Source organism: Periplaneta americana, chromosome 7, assembly GCF_040183065.1.
Source record: "Periplaneta americana isolate PAMFEO1 chromosome 7, P.americana_PAMFEO1_priV1, whole genome shotgun sequence".
Classification (NCBI taxonomy): domain Eukaryota; kingdom Metazoa; phylum Arthropoda; class Insecta; order Blattodea; family Blattidae; genus Periplaneta; species Periplaneta americana.
Genome location: NC_091123.1, coordinates 64,938,095 through 64,963,770, shown reverse-complemented (window position 1 = coordinate 64,963,770; position 25,676 = coordinate 64,938,095). Strand labels below are relative to the sequence as shown.

At 35.2% G+C, this 25,676-nt stretch overlaps 1 protein-coding gene across 1 annotated transcript; it reads right to left on the bottom strand.

The window, feature by feature from the left end:
- Nucleotides 1–2,508: 2,508 nt before the first annotated feature.
- Nucleotides 2,509–25,676, bottom strand: LOC138703164 (uncharacterized). Its single transcript, XM_069830826.1, has 3 exons — nucleotides 25,501–25,676; nucleotides 11,835–12,128; nucleotides 2,509–4,410 (listed from the first exon to the last, which is right to left on the bottom strand). Exons 1-3 carry the CDS (start codon nucleotides 25,577–25,579, stop codon nucleotides 4,340–4,342), a joined length of 444 nt encoding a protein of 147 aa, XP_069686927.1. The 5' UTR covers nucleotides 25,580–25,676; the 3' UTR covers nucleotides 2,509–4,339.

Below are 25,676 nucleotides of genomic sequence, written 5' to 3'. Positions count from 1 at the left end.
AGTGGTCTAACTCCTCTCCTCTCTGTTGTTTATTTGGCATTTCTTCAAGTGAAATTAAGATGTTTACGAAAAGAACACAAAGTCGGTCAAATAGGACATGAATGTCTTATTTCGGCTACTATTGCTAACGTTAATATTTAGTTAGAGAAAGGAAAATGATACAATATTAAACTTCGATCTCCAAATTTTAATTTTAAGTTGATTGCACTTATTTTTCCCACCTCTTTAATTGACACAATTCTTATTTCGGTGTATTGAGCAAGTTGGACAAATGAAAGGTTCTTCATCAATGCTGCAGTCTTCGTGTGCCCAACGATGACATTTTGATCAACTGAATCTATTTCTCCTCTCTGGGCCCTGGTGTCCTCTGAAAAAAATTCCGTGCAAAACAAGCACTCTCCATCATCATAATTTTTTCCATCTTCCGAGTCACTAGAGTTAATTAATTCCATTCCCACATCGGATTCTTTATCACTGGACGAACTCAAACACTGCTTCTAGCACTGAGTTTTCTGTGGTTTTTGTTATTTTTCGAACAACTTCTTGCGAGCTCCATCTTTTCTTTGTTTTTCCTTATCTATACTCTCTCTGATTTGTTTCTGATAAGAGTTGATATTATAATAGCTCCTTTTCCTGCCCTGGATGACTTTACATGCGACTACCCACTGGTTGAAGCTTGCGGTTCTTGAAGTGGTTGTTGCTGCTGCTGTTTCTGTAACTCACCGTTTCCAAAGTCACCGTTTCTGGCGCGTGAAATAAGTAATGGGAACGTTAAGAGCGAATAACTTATCTTTGCCACAGTCTGAGGGCATTAAAGCTGACAGCTGTGGTTGGCAGATTGCTGACGTCACATCTGTTTAGACGGTGTTACCACTCTCAGTCTAAGTGGCAACAGATGCCACTGACTGGTCAGTGTGCTCAAGGACATATCCCAGAAACGCAAAGTGCGAGTGTCTTGCCTTTGACGCAGTCAGTGGGCAATAAGACTGGCAACTGTGATTGGCAGATTGCTTACGTGACGTGTTGGGTGTTACCGTTCTCAGCTACACTGGCAACAAATGCTCACTGACTGCTTTTTACTCAAGAACACGCGCTACAAGCTACACTGGCTGTAGTGGCGATATTTACACAAGTCCAACGAAATTTTCGAAACCAGGAATCACAATTAAATGTAATAGTTTTAATAATTACACAAGATTTTTATTTGAAATGTATAGAGAATATTTTACGAACTACTCACTTATGTTCTGATCTTTAAGTAAGGTAAATATTGTCGGACTACACAATTTTAATTGATTTTGGCTATTGATATTACTGTCATCTCAATGAATAATTAATTTTAGTCATTAATCATTTCAATTGGTAATTTTTGTAATGAATAATTGAGGACAATAGATAATTAGTGATTGACCTAATTTGTAATTAATTTTAATTAATAGTTAAATTAATCTTTCATTGGTTCTTATATAGTTATTGGTAGACAAACTGACACGACTATGTAGAAGCATTAACGCTTTTCGTACTCTCAAATTTAAGCATTATAATAATATCAAATAAAGATTCTAAATAAGAGACACTATCTCTTAATAGGACCCCTAGGTATCTCTTAATAGGACCCCTAGGTATCCCTAGGAGTAAATAAAAATGAAATAGCTACGCAAGGTCATAAATTATTATCTTCCTTATTAGCAATGTAGCTTATTACACCTATGCAACATTTTGCCAGCAATTTTCTTAAATTAATAATACATTTGTTGTAGCTTCCATTAACTGCTGTTCACTTCCTCAACAAAAACCACTAAAAAGTTCAAAGTGTGAAAAGTTACTTTGCTTGCTCTCAGTTTCGTTGCTTACTTTCAACTGAGGTTAGACAAAGAACACGATGCCTTAGAAGCACAAACATTGATTTACCATAGTTGTCGAGAGATGGCAAATTATACCAGAGAAGTTAACAATGTATCTCTTACTAGGGCCCTGTCTCTTATTTGGGTACTTTACCTTATGTTATTGTACAATTTATATGCTGATTGATCGGTATAAAGATTTCACGGAGACCGTGTTGCTGCTAGTACCGAAGAAAAACAATGCTAAGAAATGTAATGAGTTGAAGAAAATGTGTGAGATGCCATTGGACTACTGAGAACAATAGGCGAAAGATACCTCGAGGTAGAAAAAAAAAGAAGTGTATGTAGTATTTGTGGACTTGAAAAAGGCTTTTGACAGAGTGGATTGGAATAAACTGATGGGGATCCTGAACAAAATAGGTGTGGATTGAAAAGAGAGGAGGCTATTCTTTAATCTTTATATGAAGCAACAAGTCAAAGTCAGGATAGGAGGAGAAATATCAAAAGGAAGTGGAATATGGAGAGAAGGTAAATAAGGATAACCTTTATCATCTACCATGTTCAACATCTACTTGGAGGGTTTAGTGAATAATGTTTTCAGAACATGGGAGGGGTGATAGTAGGAGCAAGAGAAATGATTGCGAAAATAAATAGTAGGCCCAAATAAAGTACATAATATAAAATTACTCTTTATTGTTTCTTTCTCATTTAGCAGCAATATGTTGTTTACCCTGAATACACTTGAAGAATGAAGTGCATAAGATTTGCTGATATGGCGTTGTTAGCAGGTCCCCACCTGCTACGATACTATGGGACATGCTACTGTTTGATCGACACTCGAACCTATTCAAGTTCAAGACAGATTGTGAGTTTAGGTACTTTTATTAAAGATTTTGATATTATTATGTATAACAATAATGTTAGACAATTTTGGATGCAAAACTGTTGCTTTGAGAACGAATACTTTGAACATAATGTCTTGTCTGTACTGTATTTTATTGTACTTTATACAAGTAGTATATTTGTACATTATGATATTTACGAAATAATTACCCTTGTATTTTTATGATAAAAGTTGTTCTGTTTGCATAAGGTTCATACTACAATTTTCTCATCGAACAGATTCTTTAGGATATATCGATGGCCCAGAACCAGACTGTTCCATGTTCATTTTACTATTTTTTTTCAGAAGAGCTATTTTAAGCTTCTGACATTCAAAGCTTCATTAAACAATTTGGAATAGCTTCATAGCAACCCTATGGAAAGGAATATTTATAATTTTGTTCGATTCATATATGCAGACAAGAACTGGAACACAATGAAACACAGACTTCTGTCTTATAAAAAGTTGGACTTAGAACAGTCTGATTCTCAGCCATCGATATATCGTAGATATGTAAATTTAATTTTATGCGAAATGTAGTATTTATTTAGCATTAAATGAACACATTGATGAAAGACGCTATAGTCTGTACAATTTAACGTGAGATACTAAGTTGCAACTTAAGCATTTTTTTATTATCAATATCAATCCTAGAAATTTCATATCCAAATCAACCACCTAAGAATCTAACTAATAATACTAAAGTCTTTAAATAAAAAGGTAAACAAATTAATAAAGGAGTAGGAAACATAATTCATCTAAGAAAGCTACCCCCTATAACAGCCATAATTAATAAACCTAATATCCGTATTACTTGATTACCTGCTTAAATTTAGTGATTTTCTAGCTGATAGGTTCACTTTACTACTGGCAACAGTTTCTCGAATACAAGTCATCTTGTAACTGTTACGTTGGCACAATTTGAGAAATTTATCAATCGAGGCAAGCTACTCTAATTTCATCACTTTTATTCAGATGTCATATTGTGTGTACATTTTACATCGCAAGTATAATATAACATAACAGCTATATTGTGGAAATATAATTACTTTTGCTTCATATAGCGTCTTGTATATAAAGTTAGGCCTAATGTTTTCATCACTTAATGCAACTTCTTCTTAACATTAGTGCTTTAGTTTCAAGGTTGGTAGCATTGAAATGCCAACCATCTTTGATCTTTGATACTTCACCACATATTGTTTTGAGTATAGTATATAGTGCAATATAAGTGTGGTGAGTGCATCATTGCAAAATCGAAGAAAATTTTGGAAAAAAAATGAGGCATAAATTCGAGATTCTGTCAATGATTAGTAGCTTTGATCAGTGGATGCAAATGTCACAACTCTTATTCCAATTTTTTACAGAGGGCCTCTGTTTTCCTACAGAGACTTCTGTTCACAAAGTTGGAAACTGATCAGCAAGAAACAGGACGTTGAAACTATTCAATATTGCAGTAAACTTAGTATTAAATAAATATAGTTGAAATAATTAATAATAATGAGATATCCAAGTGAGATTAATAATTTCTCCCTCTTCGTTATCAGATTTTTATGTAATCTTAGTGTATATTCCATGAACTTGGGTTCTCTCGCTCTTTAGATGCTGTACCCCTTCATATAACTGCATACAGAAGCCAAGCACTGGTGAGACATGCTAAAGAGACGAATTTTGTGTTTCCGGAACCTGCAACAATTAAAAATATAAAAATAATAGGTATTAATGCTCACTTAACGTGTATAGGAATAAGTATGCATTTCTATAAATTTAGAGAATATCTACTCTTATTGATTTGTCCCTTGGTTCGTAGGTTGATCTGTTAATGGGTTGGTTAAGTGAATTTGTCTCTTGGCTGTTAGATTGATTTATCTCTCGATTGTTTGGTTGATTTGTCTCTATCGAATTTTTTTTTATATCTCTAGGATATCCGAAACACCTTGTGGAAGAAATTAAATCTCTCTATAAAGAAACTAGCATATGCTTAGTGATAGGAGGAAACTTGACAGAAGCGATTCCCACTAATAAAGGAGTAAGAGAGGGCTGTAGTATCTCGCCGACACTTTTTAATATTCACATTGACGACATGTTTAGAACATGGAAATCTTATGTTAATCCAGGAATATATTTAAAGAACAACACTTTCTTGAACTCCCTTTTATATGCTGATGATAAAGTAATTATCCAAGATAGTGAGGATAAATTACAGAAATCAATTTATGTTTTAAATAAAATAACAAAAGAATATAATTTTAAAATTGCAGCTCAAAAAACCAAAACAATGGCATTTAAAGGAAAATACCCAATAAGGACAAAAATAGTAATCGATGAAATAATCATAGAACAGTTTAATATTTTAAGTATCTAGGATGCTACATTTCATATGAAAGAGATATAGACCTGGATAAAAAACTTAATAACTTTCGAAATGTCTGTGGAACAATCCACAGATATTTAAAAAACAAAACAAGAAAAGATACACGGATAAAATTTTTCAATACAATCGCAGTACCCATGCTAACTTATGGAAGTGAAGCCAGAATAATGACAGAAAAAGATAAATCAAAAGTCCAGGTAGCAGAAATGAAATTTATGAGAAGTACACTAGGATGTACAATACAAGATAAAAAGAATAACGTAGATATACGGAAGAAATTAGAGGTGGAACCATTGCTGGAGAAATTAAAGAGAAATAACAGAAGGTGGTGTGAACATCTACAAAAGATGCCGAATTACAGACTGCCAGCTTTAGCAATGGGATATAAACCAAAAAGAAAACGAGATGTAGGAAGACCAAGAGCGAAATGGGCGCCGGAACAGGTTCAACACGAACCTAATCCTTGAAGTGAAGAAGAAGAAGAAGAAGAAGAAGAAGAAGAAGAAGATCTCTAGGTCTTTTTAATTTCCCGGTGGCATCGTGTGCAATAAATTTTTGTGTAAAATTTGTTCCATAACTCAGAATCAGAATTGTTACATCTCGAAGGATATTTCATGCTTACGTAAAACATTTACCTTTAACTCGAACCTGGAGTTAATGTGTTCAATAATGTGTAACGTAACGATTGACATAAATTACCTGTAATGTAACGTTCGCTGTAATTACTGTTTTCATTCCAATGGGAATTTCAACGTCCTCAAGAACTAAACAATATCATTGGTCTTATACTGTAACTTAATGCCTTTGTTCCAGGAATCAAGAATAATCCTACTTCTGTCTTTCAATTCAGTTCAGTAGCAGCAAATACTCCCTATAGAATACAAGTAGTTGTCTAATTCCGTAATACGTTTTCTTCACTGAATGTCACGGGGTTGGGTATCTTGCTAGGAAGTTCACCGATCTCAAAAGTAGGCGAAATATGCAACGGCAAAATTTTGACTGGCATTCGATTTTAAAAAGTATCGCGGAATTAGGGGTATTACGGAAAAAGGCAACTTTACCCTACACTAAATATGTACTTGGCTTGGTTTTACGAGGATTGGACCCAGGGGTCCGTACACTTAGGCACGTTTTGCCCCGTTTTGTGCCCTATAAATTCGATAACTGCCAAGTCCGACAATGGCCTAGATGGCATTCGTGAATCCGACGCTGACAGGTGGACTATCCTGTCTCAACTCCCTGATAGAGCCACGTCCCATTTCGCGGGCGAGTAGCCTAATAAGCTCCAGGAGCCACAAGCCATTTCTGATCATCAGACGGTGACTGGTGGGCCATCCTGCCTCAGCCGCTGATAGAGCCTTGCCTCATCCGCACACGAATAACCTGACAACGCCCGGGGACTCGGAGTTTAAGCTATTCCTATAGCAGCATCGGAAACCCGTACTACCTCCAAGGCTTCACCCCAGCCTATATTTATTATTGCAGATGATAGATGAAATGCGGGAAGGTGGAAAGTGTTAGTGGAATGGTAGAGGGAATCGGGAGTACCCCGAGAAACCCCCCTGCAAGATCTGTTTTGTCCACCACAAATTCCATCACGAGCCGATCAGGAATCGAACCCAGATCACCTGGATGGAAGACCAGCGCTCTATCACGTGAACCACAGACGCGACAACTGTAGTAACTTATAGCGTAGACCAGGGTAATTGTAAACACTTTTCACTGATTTCAAATATATTTCAACATTACATAACCCTCAGTAACGGTAAGCATGACAAAGAACATTGTATTATTTTTTTATCTTTCTTTTCCCTGAAAATGGGTTTAAAATAATAAGGTTGATTTTTTTTCATCTTTTAATTACTAGTTTACATTTAGCTCACCTGTTTTATTTTACCCGTTGGGAGGGGGTAATTGTAAACACCAATTTTCGCACGGGCTATTAGACACTGAACATTTTTTGTTCTGTTTCAGAAGAAAGAGCTGTACTCCTTCCAACTCCAATTTTGGTCACTGGTACATTTCGTCCCTTTAACCTATGATATATGACGATATAGGAACTCGTATCTCTCCTGAGCTTCACGATAACTGTAGTTACCATTTTTCACATTTGTGACAACCCTCCCTAAATCCTCTACAGTATAATTGGGTGGAGGTCTCTTTGCTTACTGAAAAGTACAAAATGTAACCATAGTAAAAGATTTATTAAAATTAAAACTATGTGGCAAATGTAAACACGTCATAATTTAATGAACTGAAGTTATGGGAGGTCTCAAAACCATTGTAATAAGTGTTAACTACTATACATTACCCATAAAAAAACATATTATTAAAAAATAGCACTGTACGTTTACTTACTTACAGTTACTCCTATTTGGCGCCAAACTGCTTTTTAGGTTAGCCAACATGTTAATTTAAATATTCCCCCTAATTAAAATTTTTATATTGGTAGTTTTGTATTTCTTATAGCATTTGTTTACAATTAGCCCCTGTTTACAATTACCCTCATCTACCCACTATTGCAGTAAAATGGGGAAGAATATTTAGATTCCTCAATATTATTCTTTGAGAGAAGCGGTCATCAGCACAGTGCACTTTCAGGCTAGCGTCTCTTACCCGCGGATAAGATATGCACGCTATGCACCCGTGGCTGCTGTTGGGATGCTTTCTCCCTCTCCCTTCTGCACGACGGTGCATATTCCGATACACTCCTTACCCGTTACCCATTTCAGCAAGTGCTGGCGATCACTTTTTAGAGCAATTTTCTTTCAAAATTAATATTGAAGTTCATCTTTTTTGATATGACGATAAAATCGACAACTTGAAGCAGAGATGCAGTCTACAGACAATCATGAAAAATAGAACATCTCGTAAGTTCTACTGCTTTCTCCCTTTACTGTACAATTTTGAACCTCAATAGTACAATTTTTATTAAAGTACCTGCAACGGATTTAATACGATGTAGATGGCAATACGATAGGCCTACCACAACAGTTTTAGATTTGTACAGTGCATTTTAAAAGACAAAATATGTATGCGAACAGTTTATTAAGTATGAAATTGATAAGCTTATAAAATGTGACTAGTTGCGTGAAATGGACCTAAAGTCGGATTTTTCATATTTTTTTATGGTTTCAAAAAGAGGCTGAAATACTGAGCATTAAAACAAAATCTGGTCCTAGGCGCTATAGTTTTTAATATATTACTTATTGATATTACATTATGTACCTTTCGAGAAAAATGCAATTACAGTTTTCATTTTTTTCTTAGCACCTATAAGAAAGATTTAGGTATTTAAAAAGCACTGTGTAAAACTTTGTCCTAGTTTAGTATATAAAAAAGCCTACAGGTAGCGCAAGATGTCAAAACGTATAAATGCAGTTTTTACACCACAAATTCGTTATTTTGTTCTCCTGTAAAATTTTCTTTTACGACTTTAGGTCTCTTTTCGCGCAATACTTTTCAATAAGTACTGAATTTTACTTATAGCATTAAAGCCGTACAGTTGTAGTAATTGTATAATTGTATTAGGACATAACAGCTGTTAATAATTATAGTAACTTACCGTATGTGTGCAGATAATTGAGATTTTGGCATAATTTCTATATATCGAATTTTCGATACCTCGAAACATTATCCATTTCCGAAAGCACTTCGAGATATTGAAATTCGACTGTATTTTAATCTTTTCTTCATGCATAAATAATAGGATGTGAAACTGCTGTTAATACCATCTAACATCGACAGGAAGAAGTAACGAAACTGGCGCCCGGTGTCCTAGGTGGTAGACATAAGAACTATGTCATGACAAACACGGCCGACTTGATGCTCCCTTCGCTTCTTTGTAGAAGCGAATCGAAGCGAGCATCAAGTCGGCCGTGTGGCAAAATTATGTTAGTCCTCCTTTGGTTCTCCACTTATCCGTTAGATGAGAAGACAAGATGAAATCATGAAAATGAAAAAAAAAAAAAAAAAAAAATCGAGGCAAATGTTCTGTCCCTGGATGCAGGAATGAAGTACGTGTGTGTTCCCTACGTGCAGCGTATGTTAAGCAATGTTGTTTGTGTTACTCGGATATATTGTTTAAATATTGTAAAATAGTAGATACCGGCAATTAAATACAATTTAAATTATGTAGTCTTTTGTTCTGGTTTCTGTTCATTTTTGAATACTTTCCACGCGGCTTAGTTCATACGTCTCATCTTTGCCTGAGCAACAGCCTAACTAACAGCGGCTGAGTATTAACATTACCATTAGACAACGTTGCTTAAGAACGACTTTGAAAGTCATTTCTATTTTCAGATAAGTAGTATAATGCTTAGGTATGTTTATTTTTATTGTTATGTCAGTCATCAAATTATCGGCTTATGATGGAAGTTTACGACCTATCAAATCATGATACACAAATAATTTATCACTATAGACGAGAATTTCATGCACTATAAAATAATATGGAATATGGAATATACTTATAAGAAGGGGATATCCTAAACACCTTGTGGAAGCAATTAAATCTCTCTATAAAGAAACCAGCATATGCTTAGTGATAGGAGGAAACTTGACAGAAGCGATTCCCACTAATAAAGGAGTAAGACAGGGCTGTAGTATCTCGCCGACACTTTTTAATATTTACATTGACGACATGTTTAGAACATGGAAATCTTATGTTAATCCAGGAATATATTTAAAGAACGACACTTTCTTGAACTCCCTTTTATGTTTATGCTGATGATAAAGTAATTATCCAAGACAGTGAGGATAAATTACAGAAATCAATTTATGTTTTGAATAAAATAACAAAAGAATATAATTTTAAAATTGCAGCTCAAAAAACCAAAACAATGGCATTTAAAGGAAAATACCCAATAAGGACAAAAATAGTAATCGATGAAATAATTATAGAACAGGTTAAATATTTTAAATATCTGGGATGCTACATTTCATATGAAAGAGATATAGACCTGGATAAAAAACTTAATAACTTTCGAAATGTCTGTGGAACAATCCATAGATATTTAAAAAACAAAACAAGAAAAGATACACGGATAAAATTTTTCAATACAATCGCAGTACCTATGCTAACTTATGGAAGTGAAGCCAGAATAATGACAGAAAAAGATAAATCAAAAGTCCAGGTAGCAGAAATGAAATTTATGAGAAGTACACTGGGATGTACAATACAAGATAAAAAGAAGAACGTAGATATACGGAAGAAATTAGAGGTGGAACCATTGCTGGAGAAATTAAAGAGAAATAACAGAAGGTGGCGTGAACATCTACAAAGGATGCCGAATTACAGACTGCCTGCTTTAGCAATGGGATATAAGCCAAAAGGAAAACGAGATGTAGGAAGACCAAGAGCGAAATGGGCGCCGGAACAGGTTCAACATGAACCTAATCCTTGAAGTGAAGAAGAAGAAGAAGAAGAAGAAGAAGAAGATAAAATCCCAAAATATGCATGTATTCATGCATTATCAAACTATAAAACATGCACGATCAAGCAAATAATACTTTAAAATATTCACTTTCAGTTTTGTTCCAAATTCCTTATTTCACTTTTTTTCACAGTTAACAACTAACAACATTTCTAAATTCGTTTCCATGAGGTTCCTACGCTTGTCAGTCAATATGTTTTTGTATGAAGAGATTTGCCTCTCTACATTGCAAGAAGTTAAGGGTGTAAACTTGAATGAACTTTTTTTCTGTTATTTAGTTGTTTTTTTTTTTCTTTTCCTTCTTCTATCCTGATTCCTGAAGCTAAAATAAGGCACATAAAAATCGAGGAACTGAGGTGTCCACCATTAAAACATGCATTTAAACTGAATATAATGTAGGCTATATTATATGCTTGATTAACCTAAAAATTGCTTAAACATGCATTATGCATGTTTTTATCCCCGAAAAGACAAAACATGCAAATATGCAGGTAAAAAGTATACATATTTGGAACCGGAAAGTAATAAATGGATAAGTACTAAGTTTGAGCTATGTCCTATAAAAACATGCATTTGCATGGAATTCTCGCCTCTATTTATCACAAACGTTTTCAAACTTTTAATAGGTTATCTCTAGGTAATGCATAATTACAATGAATAACAAAGTATTTTAAAACAAGGTCTAAAGATATATGATGATTAATAGTAAATAAAAAATATATGATTACATAATAAATAAGCGATAAAGTAGTGTATTAACAAAGGTGTACGTCAGTGTAAAATATAAAATGTGGTCAAGTGGGTTCTTAAACACAATTTGTTCCTATGTCACAGAGTAAAAAAGAACGAACAAAAAAACGAACGGCTCGCATTATTCTGGGCGGCTAATAAGCCACAACTTTCATGAACCAAGTCGCATGAAAAGGGGTAGACCTATACATGTATTTTAATAAGTTGTATTAGAACACAGTGTAAAATATAGGCTATTGTGTTTTTCTCAGTTGCATGTCAGGATCCTTACATTCTTTTATCTTCCTGTTGACTCCTATACGAATTTTCAGTGGAAACTGGGAGGAATATCAATCTGAATGATTTATATTAAATCAGGTGGTTTCAGAAGGGAAGATGTTTTGTGCACACAGTTTGCTTTTCGCCACTTCGCACACTGCTAGATATACGGAATAATAAAGTTATCACTGCACAAAACAGGTGGCAGCAAGAGCAATTTCTACTTTAGCGTCTCTAGCGTTTGAGACGGAAAGGTAAATAAGTTTTATATCTTAAGTATTCATCCACGTTACCTTTCTGAGAATTGTCTCGTCCACTGGCTTTAGCAGTATTTCTCGTGGTGACGCTGAAGATGGTAGGCGTGTAGTATGGTGTGTAGTAATCGGGGCTAGTTGCAGGATCGGAGCTTCGTCCCGTACTGGTTCCCGAGTTGGCGCTCAATCTGGGACTGATTCGTGTAGTCGCTTCAGAGGTTCTGAATTTCCCTGAACTAGTCCTAGGAATCTGGGTAGTGGTGGACTTCTCCTTTGTAGAAGGGGGCTGTGTCTTCGAGCAGTTTCCATATGTAGCGCAGTTGAATGGAAACCCTGCAGAGAAAGGATTAACAGTGTAACGTGGGAAGGAAGTGAAATAATAATAATAATAATAATAATAATAATAATAATAATAATAATAATAGTAATAATAATAATAATAATAATAATACTTTATTTTTTTTCTGGCAGAGTTAAGACCGTAAGGCCTTTTCTTCCACTCAACCAGCAAAAAGTGTACATACATATTAGTGAGCTTAAAAGTTACAAAGAACACAACAATTTGATTTCGATAAAAATTTACATTGTATACTAATGAATTAAACAGTAAAATACTATTAACTATTAATTAAACAATGAAATACAAACTGTGTGGCAGAATTAAACTAATATTTATTTATTTATTTATTTATTTATTTATTTATTTATTTAAATCCACCACTAACAGAAGCAGGCTTCCAGTTATAAGTGGCTTACATAGATGCATACACAAAATACATAATAAGAAAAAAAAACAAAGCAAACAACACAAACGAAAGAAAGAAAATACATAACGGTAATAGATGCTAGAATATAATATTGCAGTTAATATAGTGCTAAATGTCAATATAATGATACAAAATTATTTAAAAACTAGAGTAAAAATATTATTATACACTTCTTCATAATTTAAATATCTAAGGAAATACAATTCTTTTTGTATGAAATTTTTCAACTGTTAAACTGAAATCTAATTGAGAATCACAGTTTAAAGACAGAGAGTTGTATTACACATGACAAACAATGGAGGGTTCTTGAATAAAACTGTTCTAGGAATGGGAATAACAAAAGGTTGCCTATGACGTAATTCTGTTTTTTTTTTTTACATTGAACTGAAAGAATTTAAGAAAATCACAGTTATTCAATATACCGTTAAAAGTCTTATAGAGTAAAATTTGACTGTTAAATTCAAAAAGTAACTGATTATATGAAATTTGCTTGTCATAAGACGACGCGTGATGTTTTTTTAAAATATAAATAACGTAAAAAATCTTTTCTATATCCTTTCTATTTGTATCTGATAGGACTGGAACTAAGGTGACCATATTACAGACACATACTAAATTTTACATAGAATGTTAATATATTTCAAATAATGTTAGATAATAGGAACAGATTATTATGAGACAATTGTGTCCACACCTGTGGAGTAAAGGTTAGCGCGTCTGGCCGCGAAACCAGGTGGCCCGGGTTCGATTCTCCTCAACCTAATATGAGCAAATAGTGGGTAACTTTCGGTGCTGGACCCCGGACTCATTTCACCAGAATTATCACCTTCATGTCATTCAGACACTAAATAACCCAAGATGTTGATAAAACGTTGTAAAATAACCTACTAAAAATGAGACAATTGTGAAAATGCAGCTGTCTAAAGCAAGAAGTTACCATCTAGTCAGTTACAGTTAAAGTCCGTAGGATTAGAGTGAATTGCTAAGACGGTTATCCTTTAGGCTATTTTTTAAAGTATTTTTTGTCTTGCAGTCCCTAATACTTTGTGACAAGGAATTCCATTGTCGCGAGAGGGAGACTGTAAAATATGTTGAGTAACAAGATGTTCTATTAATAGGTACACTTAGCGTTCCACAGATAAGTGATCTGGTATTTATATCGTGGTTGTAGTCTAGATAAGAGAAACGAGACGAAAGATAATTTGGAGCTGAGGTGTGCAGAATTCGAAAGACTAAAGACAGAGAGTATAAAGTTTTACGTTTCCTGACTCGGATCCACAAAAGACTTAAAAAGGACGATGGTATGTGATCATATCGCCGAATGTTGCACACGTATCAGACGCACATATTCTGAACTCGCTGTAACTTGACTGACAGTTCAGAACTTAGGTAACTGAACAGAACGTCACAATAATGGAAATGCGGCATTACTAGGGTTTATACTAGAGTAAGTTTTAGTTCCTGGGGCAAGAAGTTTCTTAAGCGATTCAAACAGCGATTGGAGGAACAGATTTTTTTATTGTTTCTTTAACTCGAAAATTCAAATTCAGATTATTACATTATCGAACAAAAAACCAAGATTTTTACGACAGGTGAATAAGGGATTAATATGTTGTTAAGTGTAACGACTCAAAGATTACCGTTATTAAGAGAGTTAACTAAACATTTATGTCCAATAATAAAATTAATTATAGCTTGAGTCTTACTTGGATTAAGTGCGATTCCGAATTTGGTCGCCCAAGTGGAAACAGTGGTTAAGTCACAATTCAAATTATCAATTGAGTCATTGATCGTATTGGGTCTGTAATATATGTAAAGTTGTAGGTCGTCGGTATAGAGATGATACTGGCAATATTGTAAGTTTTTTGATATGTCATTAATGTAAAAAGAGAAGAGTAGTAGTCCTAATACGGAGCCCTGCGGCACTCCCGCCTTTGTGCATCGCCATGGGGAGAACTGATTATCAAGTGAAACACACTGTTGGCGGTCACGTAGGTAGGAGTCCATCCAGGTCAAGGTATTGTCTAACAGGTGCAAAGTCTTCAATCAACTTTGCAAGAAGCAGGACGATATCAACAGAACTAAAAGCATTGCTGAAATAGAGAAGAGTTAGTGCCGTTACTTCAAATCTATCCATAGCTTCACGGGTGTCCTCAGTACTTTAAGTAGAGCTGTAGTAGTGCTGTGTCCATGCCTAAACCCCGATTCATAGTCTTCATGGAGTTTGTATTCGTCGAGATATTCCGAAAGTTGTCTGTGTACAATATGTTCTAATGCTTTTGAGAGAGTGGGAAGCATTGATATTGGTCTGTATTGGTTTACTGTAGATGGTGTGTTAGATTTAGGTAAAGGTTTTACTAATGCCATTTTCCAGAGTGAAGGATAGGACCCAGTCATAATAGATGCATTGAATATATGGGTAACAGTCGACAGGATCACATCTATTATTTTACACAGGAGAGTGATATTCATATTGTCTACACCTTGGGCTTTAGATTTCATACGTCGCAACGTCTTCATTACGTCAGTGGGGTTAATGTGTTTAAAGAAGAACTTATCCCACACAGGTTGAGGATAAGATCTGAGAAATTCAAGAGTCTCTAGTTCATGTAATGGTTCAGGTGGAGCAGTGACGAAATGTCTATTCAGACCATTGAGTGACATGTTGATGTTATCTACCCGAGGTTTGCTTTTGTTAGATCCAGGGCATTAAATTTACGCCACATTTCTTTCACACTGACCGAAGGTAGAATAAGCGAATGTGCATGGCGTAAGTTAGCATTTCTTACTGCTTGATTACATTTATTTCTTAAAATTCTGAAATTATTAAAATCTCTTTAATTCTTGCTCCGTCTGTATCTACGATAAGCAGTGTGTCTGTCTGTCATGAGTAATTTTATGGCATCGCATATCCAGGGCGCAGGGCGTCTGCCAACTTGTCTGGTTTTCAAGGGTGCGTGTTTATCGTATAACTTAACTACCAGATCGTTAAATTTTTCGATTTTGTCGTCAATGTCTGGTAAATTCTACACTTCATTCCAAGGTAGGCCAAGTGCGTCATTGATTAATTCATCATGCTCAATATGCTTCAAGTCACGATATGATGTGATGTGAGGTTTATATTTTGGACAATACAAGAAATATTCTGGAAAGATAATGTCATAAGCTGAGGATTAGTCGTAGCAATAATGTCAAGAAGTATCTCCGACTCCTGGGTGTGGTGAGTAACAGCGGAAGGAAGGTTGAATATAATGTAAGACTCAAACATGTTATTAAGGAGTTAGGTACAGCTTAAAGGAGTAAAATTTTGGAAATATTCAACTTTTTTTTTTCCTCCATTACTGTATTTTGTGCAATAATAGAAATTAGTATGTATAAAACACTGTCCTTCTGCTATATGATAAACATGTTTTTAGGATTAAAAAAATATTTATATTTTTTTTTTCAAAATTCAAAGTGAAGTAATGAAGCGTTTCCCTCATAACACAAAAAGTATCCAACATTCTGTGATGAAAGTTTTTGTGTGTATTTATATGCATGTTATATCTACAATATGATGCAAAATCACTTCTCTGCCTTTGATTGATTGTCTGATAAAAATAAATTCATTTTAAAAAATGGTCAAATATCTAACACAAAATCAAAAAAATATTGTTTATTAAGGAATGTAGTTGAAAGAGCATGATATTGTAAACATGAGTTTCAGCAATAAAATAAAAGAGAGAGAACATGAAAAAGTTAACAAGTTTATGAGTTATGAGGGAAAAGCTTCATCACTGCACATGAATTTTGAATTTTGGAAAAAAATATAAATATTTTTTTTAAATCGCAAAAATATTTTTGTCATATAGCAGAAGGATAGTGTTTTACACATACCAATTTTCATTATTGTTCAAGATACAGTAATGGAGGAAAAAAATATTGAATATTGCCGAAACTTTCACTGCTGTAAGCTATACCTAACCCCTTAAGTTGAATTGCAGCGTAATTACGAGTACTTGAATTTAATAAGTTTGTATTGAAATCAACATAAACTAACAATATGGTCATAATGAGGTACAATATTAAGCAAAGGTTTCATTATTGAATGTATACCTACGTTAGGGGATGCTGAACATTTTTATACGTGGACGTTACCGAATGTTAGACATTTTAGTATATGAATATATACGTTAGGGGATGCTGAACATTTTTCATATGTGGACGCTACCAAATGTTGAACATTTTAGTATAGTGGACTTTTTACACATGGGCCATATCTCTGATCCATTGGTCCTTTGTCCTCATTAGGTTTTTGCATTGCTAATTCTATTTTCTCTAAAATTTACTAAATCTTACCCATTGAATACAGTATATATATTATTCCAGTTCATTGGAGCACATTACTTTATGTTTCAGTACTCCTAATAAGGGAACCTTACAAATCTGACATGTAGAATTTTCCAGTCTTGTACTCTTCGATACAAAAGGCTTGTAAAGAAAATACTATTGACAGAAATTGCATGACCCTCAAAACGAAGACTTATGGCCAGTTGCAGAAATGTTAATCATTTGTGATCGAAATTTCATCGATGGGTAACTGGAGTTTGACCGGCAATCAGTTACATTCTTGTTGCAGAAACAACAATCTATGTTTGATCGGCGATCAAAACTGTCATCAGGTTCGATCAGCAAATTTTTGCTGGTCAAATAATGATGCTCTGATCAAGTTTGTTCCCTGTGTTATATTTACATATCCATTTGATATTCTTTTGGAAAATATTATGCTATGGATTCTTCAGATGAAGAAATTTTTTAAATATATGAGCAAGAAATATTGTTAAGACACGGAACATACAAAGACGAGACGAGTTATATTTCATATTTGAAGAAAAGGAGTTTGAAAACGATTTGGTTAAGTAAAGAATCTTGTTGTTTGGCACTTTCAAAAATTGAAAGAAATATATGTAGACAAACTAAAAGAAATTATCCTCTGCCTCCAATGAATCAGCTTCTAATTACGTTAAGGAATTATGCAACTGGGACCTTCAGATAGTCTTGGGTGATATTGTAAGAGTGCATAAATCTACTATATTCTGAGTGATTAGAGAAGTTACCCATGAACTTGCTTTATTAGCACAGACTTATATAAAGCCTCCATATTCTGAAAGAGAATGTCTTGAAATTCACAGAGAATTTTCAGCCATATCTGGATTCTCACGAATAGTTGGTTATATTGACTGCACCCACATCCCCATTATATCACCTGGTGGAAATAATGCCGAATTCTACCGGAAGAGAAAAGGCTTTTCGATAAATGTGCACACTGTGTGTATATCAACATTAAGGTTTTGTAATGTAGTAGCCCGTTGGCAAGGTTCCACATATGATAGCACGATATTCCTCATTTGCAGATTACGTGCTCAGTTTGTGAATGAGGAAATGGAATCCTGTTTGGTGATGGCGGCTATTCTTGCTCTAATTTTCTGCGAACACCTTTGTCTAATCCAAGGACTGAACCAGAGGAACTGTACAACACAACTCAAATACGAACAAGGAGCTGTAGAGAAGGAACATTTGGGGATGTGAAAAGGAGATCTCCATGTTTATCAATGGGTCTTAGCTTCAAGCTGGGTAGGGAGTAATCATTTCTACGCTTGAGTGCATTATTACAACTGTTTATTTATTTTAAATAATACGCATAATCCCTCCATTATATTTAATAACAAAGATCTATCAGGGAGCTCAAATTTGGGTCTCTTGGTTTCTTCTTATTGGAATCACACATCATCTTGATCTCCTAACATCTAAAAAACATATAATAACAAATTTAATGTTCATTTCAACAGCTGAAGGTTGTATTGCGAGCTAATTTGGCGCTATTGCCATATTCATTTCTCGGTCAAATCGACAATCTGTTGACCATATCCATCTGATCGTATATTAACTTTCCTGCAACTCAATCTGTCAGTCAAGTAAACGAGACATCAACTGATCTCCGATCACAACCTGATTTGATCAACATTTCTGCAACTGGCCGTTAAAATAACAAATATCACTTGAGTAGGCCTAGTCTTTCAAGTCGGTGCTTGCGAATAAAGGATGTACTTCACATCAACGAATGAAACGTAAACATAGATAAGCGTAAGCGATAGAGGTGTGGCTGAATAAAGGTGGGAAGAAATGATATGCTCTGCTGGTTAGTATGGGTTTGAATCAGTGTTGCTAAATCTGGCGACTTTCAACTGTTTTTTTTTTTTTTGGCGACAATAATTCTTCTAACTTTTATATAGCACTTCACTAGTCTCTTCCTTAGTTCTTTTCCAGAAGTCCGCAGAAGATGCTCCATTTCTATTAAGAAATTATTATTATTATTATTATTATTATTATTATTATTATTATTATTATACAGTGTACAGGTATTATTATTATTATTATTATTATCATCATTATTATTATTATTATACAATACTTTATTACATTGCATTTTTGTCTGCACCAGATATTTACACACTTCAAAGGTTTCGATGAGGACTACTGTATGTTTTGGGTCATTAACTTACGGCTTGGAAAACTGTAATTTATCACTCCACATACATACATACATACATACATACATACATACATACATACATACATACATACATACATACATACATACATACATACTCTCTCGCTCTCTCTTTCTCTTCTTTTAACCGTTAGGCTTTAACACAATGGGACACAGTACTGCCAATTAGAGTTGGGCAACACGATTCTTTTTCAGAAGTCGATTCCAACGATTCAATCATACATTACGAATCGATTCTAACGATTTGTTCACGATTCTTTTCAGTCTGCGATTCTAACTATTCTTTTGAATCGTCAACGAACGACTCATAGGACACTTTCCTTTGCAAACAACGGATAGAACAAAAACGTTCTACATCTCTCACTTAGATACCATAAGAGGCGAGACATTGGATTGCCTCTTTCTCATTGGCTGGAATCATCTATCATGACCTCCATTAGTCTACAAAATTATCCAAGATAGTGTTTCTTAATCATAAGTTATCAACTGAACCTTATTATCAAGTACATTTTTTGCATTACTATTCTATTTAACTACGGTAAGCAAATTTCAGGTCCGTGTTCATTATTTTGCACACTTAACAAATGCAGTATTTTGATTTCACTCTCGCTCGGGAGCATTCGGTACGATTCGGAAATGTCCGCTGACAGGTTACATCAAACAAGTAAATAGAATTGTGGGTTACGATACCATGCCGATTCGTTACTATTCTTTTGAACGACGATTCATTACAATTCATTTGAACGACGATTCTTTGATACCACGAATCGATTCTTACGATTCTTTATTATTAGTCGTTCGAATGAACGATTCGTTCACGGATCGACCCAACTCTACTGCTAATGAGCGTAGTAAAACATGTCTATCTACCTGTTTCCTAATTCTCTCTATGATTTTCTGGGGGAAAAAAAAAAAAAAACAAAACAAAACAAAAAAAAACATCAGAATCGTGGCCAGCATCGTTGCTGGAAATGATTTCATTGCAATTTTTCCTACTTGCCCTTCTTTCGGTATAATAGAGGGGTAGATATTGTATCTTGTTCTTTGTTTGTTCTTGCGGTATTAGCTAATTGTCAGAGCAATGACACGCTGATTGATATTAATTCTCAAACCAAACGATAACAGATAAGGTGTACAAATACAATACGTACGTTTTTTTATTTCTCTTCCGCATTATATAAGCCGTTTTTTTTTTTTTTTTTTTTTTTTTTTTTTTTGTGAAATCCTGAAATATTGTATTCTATTTCCGCGTTGGGCACATTCTGCAGTTCACATTGCATATTCTATCCGCCGTGACTTGAGAAAATGTTGGCATTGCACAAGTTTCCGCCTTATTCACGTTCCGCCTTGTGCAAGTGTCACCGTATATGTAGATCTAATTAGCTTAGAGCCTTAGAGCAAACATTATACAAAAGCTGTACGTATATTGTAACCATTTCTAACATTATTTTCTTATTTATGAAACTCAGAATTCAGAAATGATTCACTCACGTGTGTCATGTGTTTGATAAGGGCTCTAATACTTACTTACTTACTTACGTGCTTACTTACTTACTTACTTACAAATGGCTTTTAAGGAACCCGAAGGTTCATTGCCGCCCTCACATAAGCCCGCCAGCGGTCCCTATCCTGTGCAAGATTAATCCAGTCTCTATCATCATACCCCACCTCCCTCAAATCCATTTTAATATTATCGTCCCATCTACGTCTCGGCCTCCCTAAAGGTCTTTTTCCCTCCGGTCTCCCAACTAACACTCTATATGCATTTCTGGATTCGCCCATACGTGCTACATGTCCTGCCCATCTCAAACGTCTGGATTTAATGTTCCTAATTATGTCCTCTAATACTATAACAAAGACAAGATCTCGGATTTTTAGGCTCGTTTAGCTAAATCTGGCTACTTTCAACTTTTTTTTTTTTTTTTTTTGGTGACAATTTCTTTTAAATTTTATATAGCACTTCACTAGTCTCTTCTTAGTTCTTTTTTCAGAGGGTTACTGAAGGTGCTCCTTTATCTATTAAGAGATTATTATTATTATTATTATTATTATTATTATTATTATTATTATTATTATTATTATACAATGTATTGTTATTATTGTAATACAATACACCTTGTCCGGGCTAGAGGTATCAAGAAATAATATTGTTCACAATTTATTAACAGAAGGATATTTTATTATTACTTTAGGGTAAAGTTGCCTAATTCCGTGATACCGTGATACTTTTTCTAAATTGAATGTCAGTCAAAGTTTTGTCGTTCGATCATAGCGCCAGACATCTTTCTCGAAATAGTGCATCTTTCGCCTACTTTTGAGACATCGGTGAACTTCCTAGCAAGATACCCAATCCCGTAATATTAAAAAAATTTATCATGGAATTAGGGGTATAACGGAATTAGACAACTTTACCCTATATGTTTGGCAAGGGATGTACAAACTCCCCAAGATTTTATTTTTATTATAACAACAATGCTATAAATCTATACAACAAAGCAAGAAAATTGAAGAAAGCAAAAAAGATACTATTTATCATTGCGATTTATGTCACGAATTTCTAACAGTCAACATCAGTCATTCTAATTGAACGTAAAATGTGGACACCACAGCAAAAAGTAAAGTAAGTGCTATGGCTTTGCTGAATATAAATCTGTTGCCAGAGTTCGAAGCAGCTTTCGTCTAGAATTCAACGTGGATACACCTACGTCGAAATCAATTTTGCAGTGGGATAGAACTCTTTAAAGAGACAGGATCCTTCATTCCACAAACAAAGATCCCAAGAAAAAATAACCGAAGAAAAGGTCGATCGTATACTAACTGCATTCAGCTCAAGGAAGTCCATTAGGCAGGTAAATCATCAGTTACAGATTCCCAAATCACCTGTTCATGAATTTCTTCAAACTACGTTAATACAGCTCCAGCTTCTTCACCGAATTCAGCCGAGCGATAGAAGATTGAGACAAAATTTTGCGACTGAAATTTTGCAACGCATTGACGAAAACCCTTCATATAGTACGTCCGCTCAAATGAGAGCCACTTGCACCTACCTTGAGCGGGAGGCGTCAGGTGTTTCAGTCTGGAAGCACGCGGCTGGTTGTTGGTACGCCAGCGCTGTAGACAGATCTAAGTCGGTGCTCCGAGAACAAGTTCATAGAGTATTTGGTTTCAGACGAGCCCGCAAATATAATGCAGTTAGCTCAGAACAAGGCAGAGGACAGTAAGTGTATATTGTGGCGTTTGTGTCCCATATAATATAAATCAAAAATAAAATAGCTCCAACGTCAAATAAACTTCTCAATGCAATGCGTAATAAAACACAAGCTACCCAATATGAGTTTCCGTATCAAAGAAATACTTTAATGGAACTATTACATTAAATGGGATTTAAATATAAAATTCATGGATCTCAACTAGCAGCAATGGAATCATTACGAATACGGATGTGGCGTTCCTCGTATTTACGGAATATAGAGTATTATCGACAACTGGGTAATGAAGAAGATTACTTAGACGAAACATGGTATGATACCCAGGACGGTGTAATGTGTTGTTGGTCAGATGGGTCAAGTTATTGTGATGACAATTTTTCTTCAGGTAAAGGACAACGAATGATAATTTTACATGCGGGGGAAAGAAATGGTTTCATTCCAGGAGCATTATTCGTTACCCACCAAAGTATGTGTGATGCCCCGGCTGATTACCGTGGGACTATGAATTCTAAAATCTTTGAAGTATGGTTTGAGGAATGTTTGCTAAAACGACTGGAAGAACCGTCTGTCATCATTATGGATAATGCCCCATACCATTCCCGTATTGTGAATCCTGTACCTACCACTAGATCAACAATATATAGATGTCATTAAAACGTGAAAATAACATCCCTTTGCCCACGCCAGTCCCAACAACAAAGTTACATCTGTTACAAGAGATAAAACATAGCCATTACAGAAAAAAGATGTATGTAATTGACGAACTATCACCGAAATACGGCCATGTTGTACTACGACTGCCTCCCTCCCACCATTGCCATAGAATTCGTTTGGTCGGAACTGAAGAGTAATGTCCGGTCAGAAAATGGATTGGGAAACAAATCTGTTCAAGAAGTACGTGATTTGATAGTAAATGTGATGGATGACATTAATAATAAAAAGCATTAGGTGAAGCATATTGAAAACATGTAAAGACAAAAGAAAGTGATTATCGCTCCTTAGAAGCTAGCTTGGATTCTTGTGTAATTGACTTAAATAATGACTCAACGGACTCTGAATAGGAGGTGTTTGTGTTTATTGCTGTATTTACAAGACGCATACGAAGGTTCACTTCAGTCTTCAGAAGGGAGAGATGGCAACGCAGCGTTGTTTACATGGAACCTGTTCGGAGTCGCGTGCCTACTTGCTTCCTGCGGTAAGTGTGGCCAATCGCACGTTACAAGTGGCTCTCATTTGAGCGGACGTACTATATCTTGATTCAGTGATGAAGCTACATTCTATATCTGCGGTAAAGTTAACCGCCATAACTGCCGCATATGGGGGTCCGAGAACCCTCGTGCTATAGTGGACCACCAAAGAGACACGGAAAATGTTAATGTTTGGATGGGGTTAATGCACAATGCAACTATTGGTCCATTCTTCTTCTTGGAGAAAACCGTGACTGGACACAGTTACCTTGAAAATTTCGCTGTGCCCCAAATCTCCCTTGGATCAACATTTCAACAAGACAGTGCTCCACCGGACTATCACCATGATGTCACCAGTTTCCTTCATAGAAATTTTACTCGTCGTTGGATTGGAAGAAGCGAACCCAAAGCATGCCATCAAGGTCTCCTAATTTTACTCCGTTGGGGTTTCATCAAGGACTTTGTCTATCAACAATATCCAATCCAAAATTTGTTATAATTGAGACGACGCATCAGGTTAGCAATTGACCTCATAACGCCTCGAATGTTACAAAACACTTGGAGGGAATTGGAATATCGTTTGGACATTTTCAAAGCAACAAGAGGTGCTCACATTAAGATATACTGAACTGGATGTAAAACTTGGAAATTTTTATATCACATTAAAACAAATTTTCATTTAATTACTCTCATGGTTAAGTCAGGTTTTTCTTTTATTTCTTGATACCTTCTGCCTGGACACGGTGTACTTCAATATAATGATAAAATGTCTAAAACACATCGTATATAGTCCTATGTACAAGGTGAACCAATTAAACGGGCGATTTTCAGATTCGTGTCTTTTCGGTTGTTATCGGGTATTTGAATTCTTACATTCAACAATCTGTTCATTCGATAGCATTTGTTTATAATGGATCGTTGGACGGGTTAACAACGTGCTTTTCCTATTAAGGCATATTACAAAAATAATGATACAATATCCATCACAATGATCCGATACCATCAGCCCATGCAATACAAATCTGGATTCAGAACTTTGAAGTAACTGGTTCTGCGTTAAAGAAAAAGTCTTCAGGCAAGCAGTTCTGTACGTACCCCGGAAAACATTAACGCCGTAAGAGTTGCTATGATCCGTATTTCTAAACGTTCTGCCCAGCATCATGCAATTTCACTTGGCTTGTCAAACACCAGTATACGAAGAATTCTTCATAAGGACTTACACATTGCATCCATACAAAATTCAAGTAGTGCAGACATTAAAAGATGCTGATAAAGTAAACCGCATCACTTTTTGCCAACAATTCTTGGATCTAAATGTTAACGAAGGCATTGTCCACAATATGCTGATGAGTGATGAAGCTCATTTTCATCTCCCTGGATACGTCAATAAAGAAAAGTTTAGATATTGATCACAAAATAACCCTTATGAAATGCATGAGGAACCATTACACAGTGTCAAAATCACAGTTTGGTGTGCAATCGTGTCATTTGGAATCATCGGTCCTTATTTCTTTGAGGACGATAATGGGACATCGGTTACTGTAACATCACAGCGATATGTCCGAATAATTCAAGAATTTTTGTCTCCACAAATATCCAATAATCCTCTCATCAATAGAGACACGTGGTTTCAACAAGATGGTTCGACCAGTCACACGGCTAGACTTAGACTTGAAGAATATGTGCAATGAAATGGGTCCCATCTTCGGGATGTAGTGCTCAAAAAATAAGAATTTCATGTGACACAGGTAAATGCTATTGTGTACACTTTAAATGTAAAGTGAAAGTTTCGTTTCAAAGTAATCAGTGCAATAATTATTGAAGTTTTAAAATCGCCCGTTTCATTGGCTTACTTTGTATAACACAAAAATGGTCATATGGACTGAGCGAGTTTTGGTATCACACTCCTCAATGGTAGCTTACTTCAGTTCCGAAAACACAAATATTTACATACATTTAACAAAAAATACTTATATCAGGATAATAACATACCTTGTGCTGAGACAGTAATTCCTATGAATACCACGGCTACGATGAAGATGCACATGCATTTTTGAAGTGGGTACTCCATTTTGAGGGTTGCCTGGTGTTCCAGTCAGTCGAGACGGCTGCAGCAGATACGTGTGAGATGTGCGATCCGGTATGGCATCAGCAATATGCTTTTGAAT

What these genes read in the sequence shown, in the direction of transcription:
- LOC138703164 (XM_069830826.1), bottom strand. Translation starts at nt 25,579, where the DNA reads ATGGAGTACCCACTTCAAAAATGCATGTGCATCTTCATCGTAGCCGTG. An exon ending in AATTACTGTCTCAGCACAAG is followed by an intron (nt 12,129 to 25,500) that starts GTATGTTATTAT and finishes CTTTCTCTGCAG; the next exon opens with GGTTTCCATTCAACTGCGCT. An exon ending in ACGAGACAATTCTCAGAAAG is followed by an intron (nt 4,411 to 11,834) that starts GTAACGTGGATG and finishes TAATTGTTGCAG; the next exon opens with GTTCCGGAAACACAAAATTC.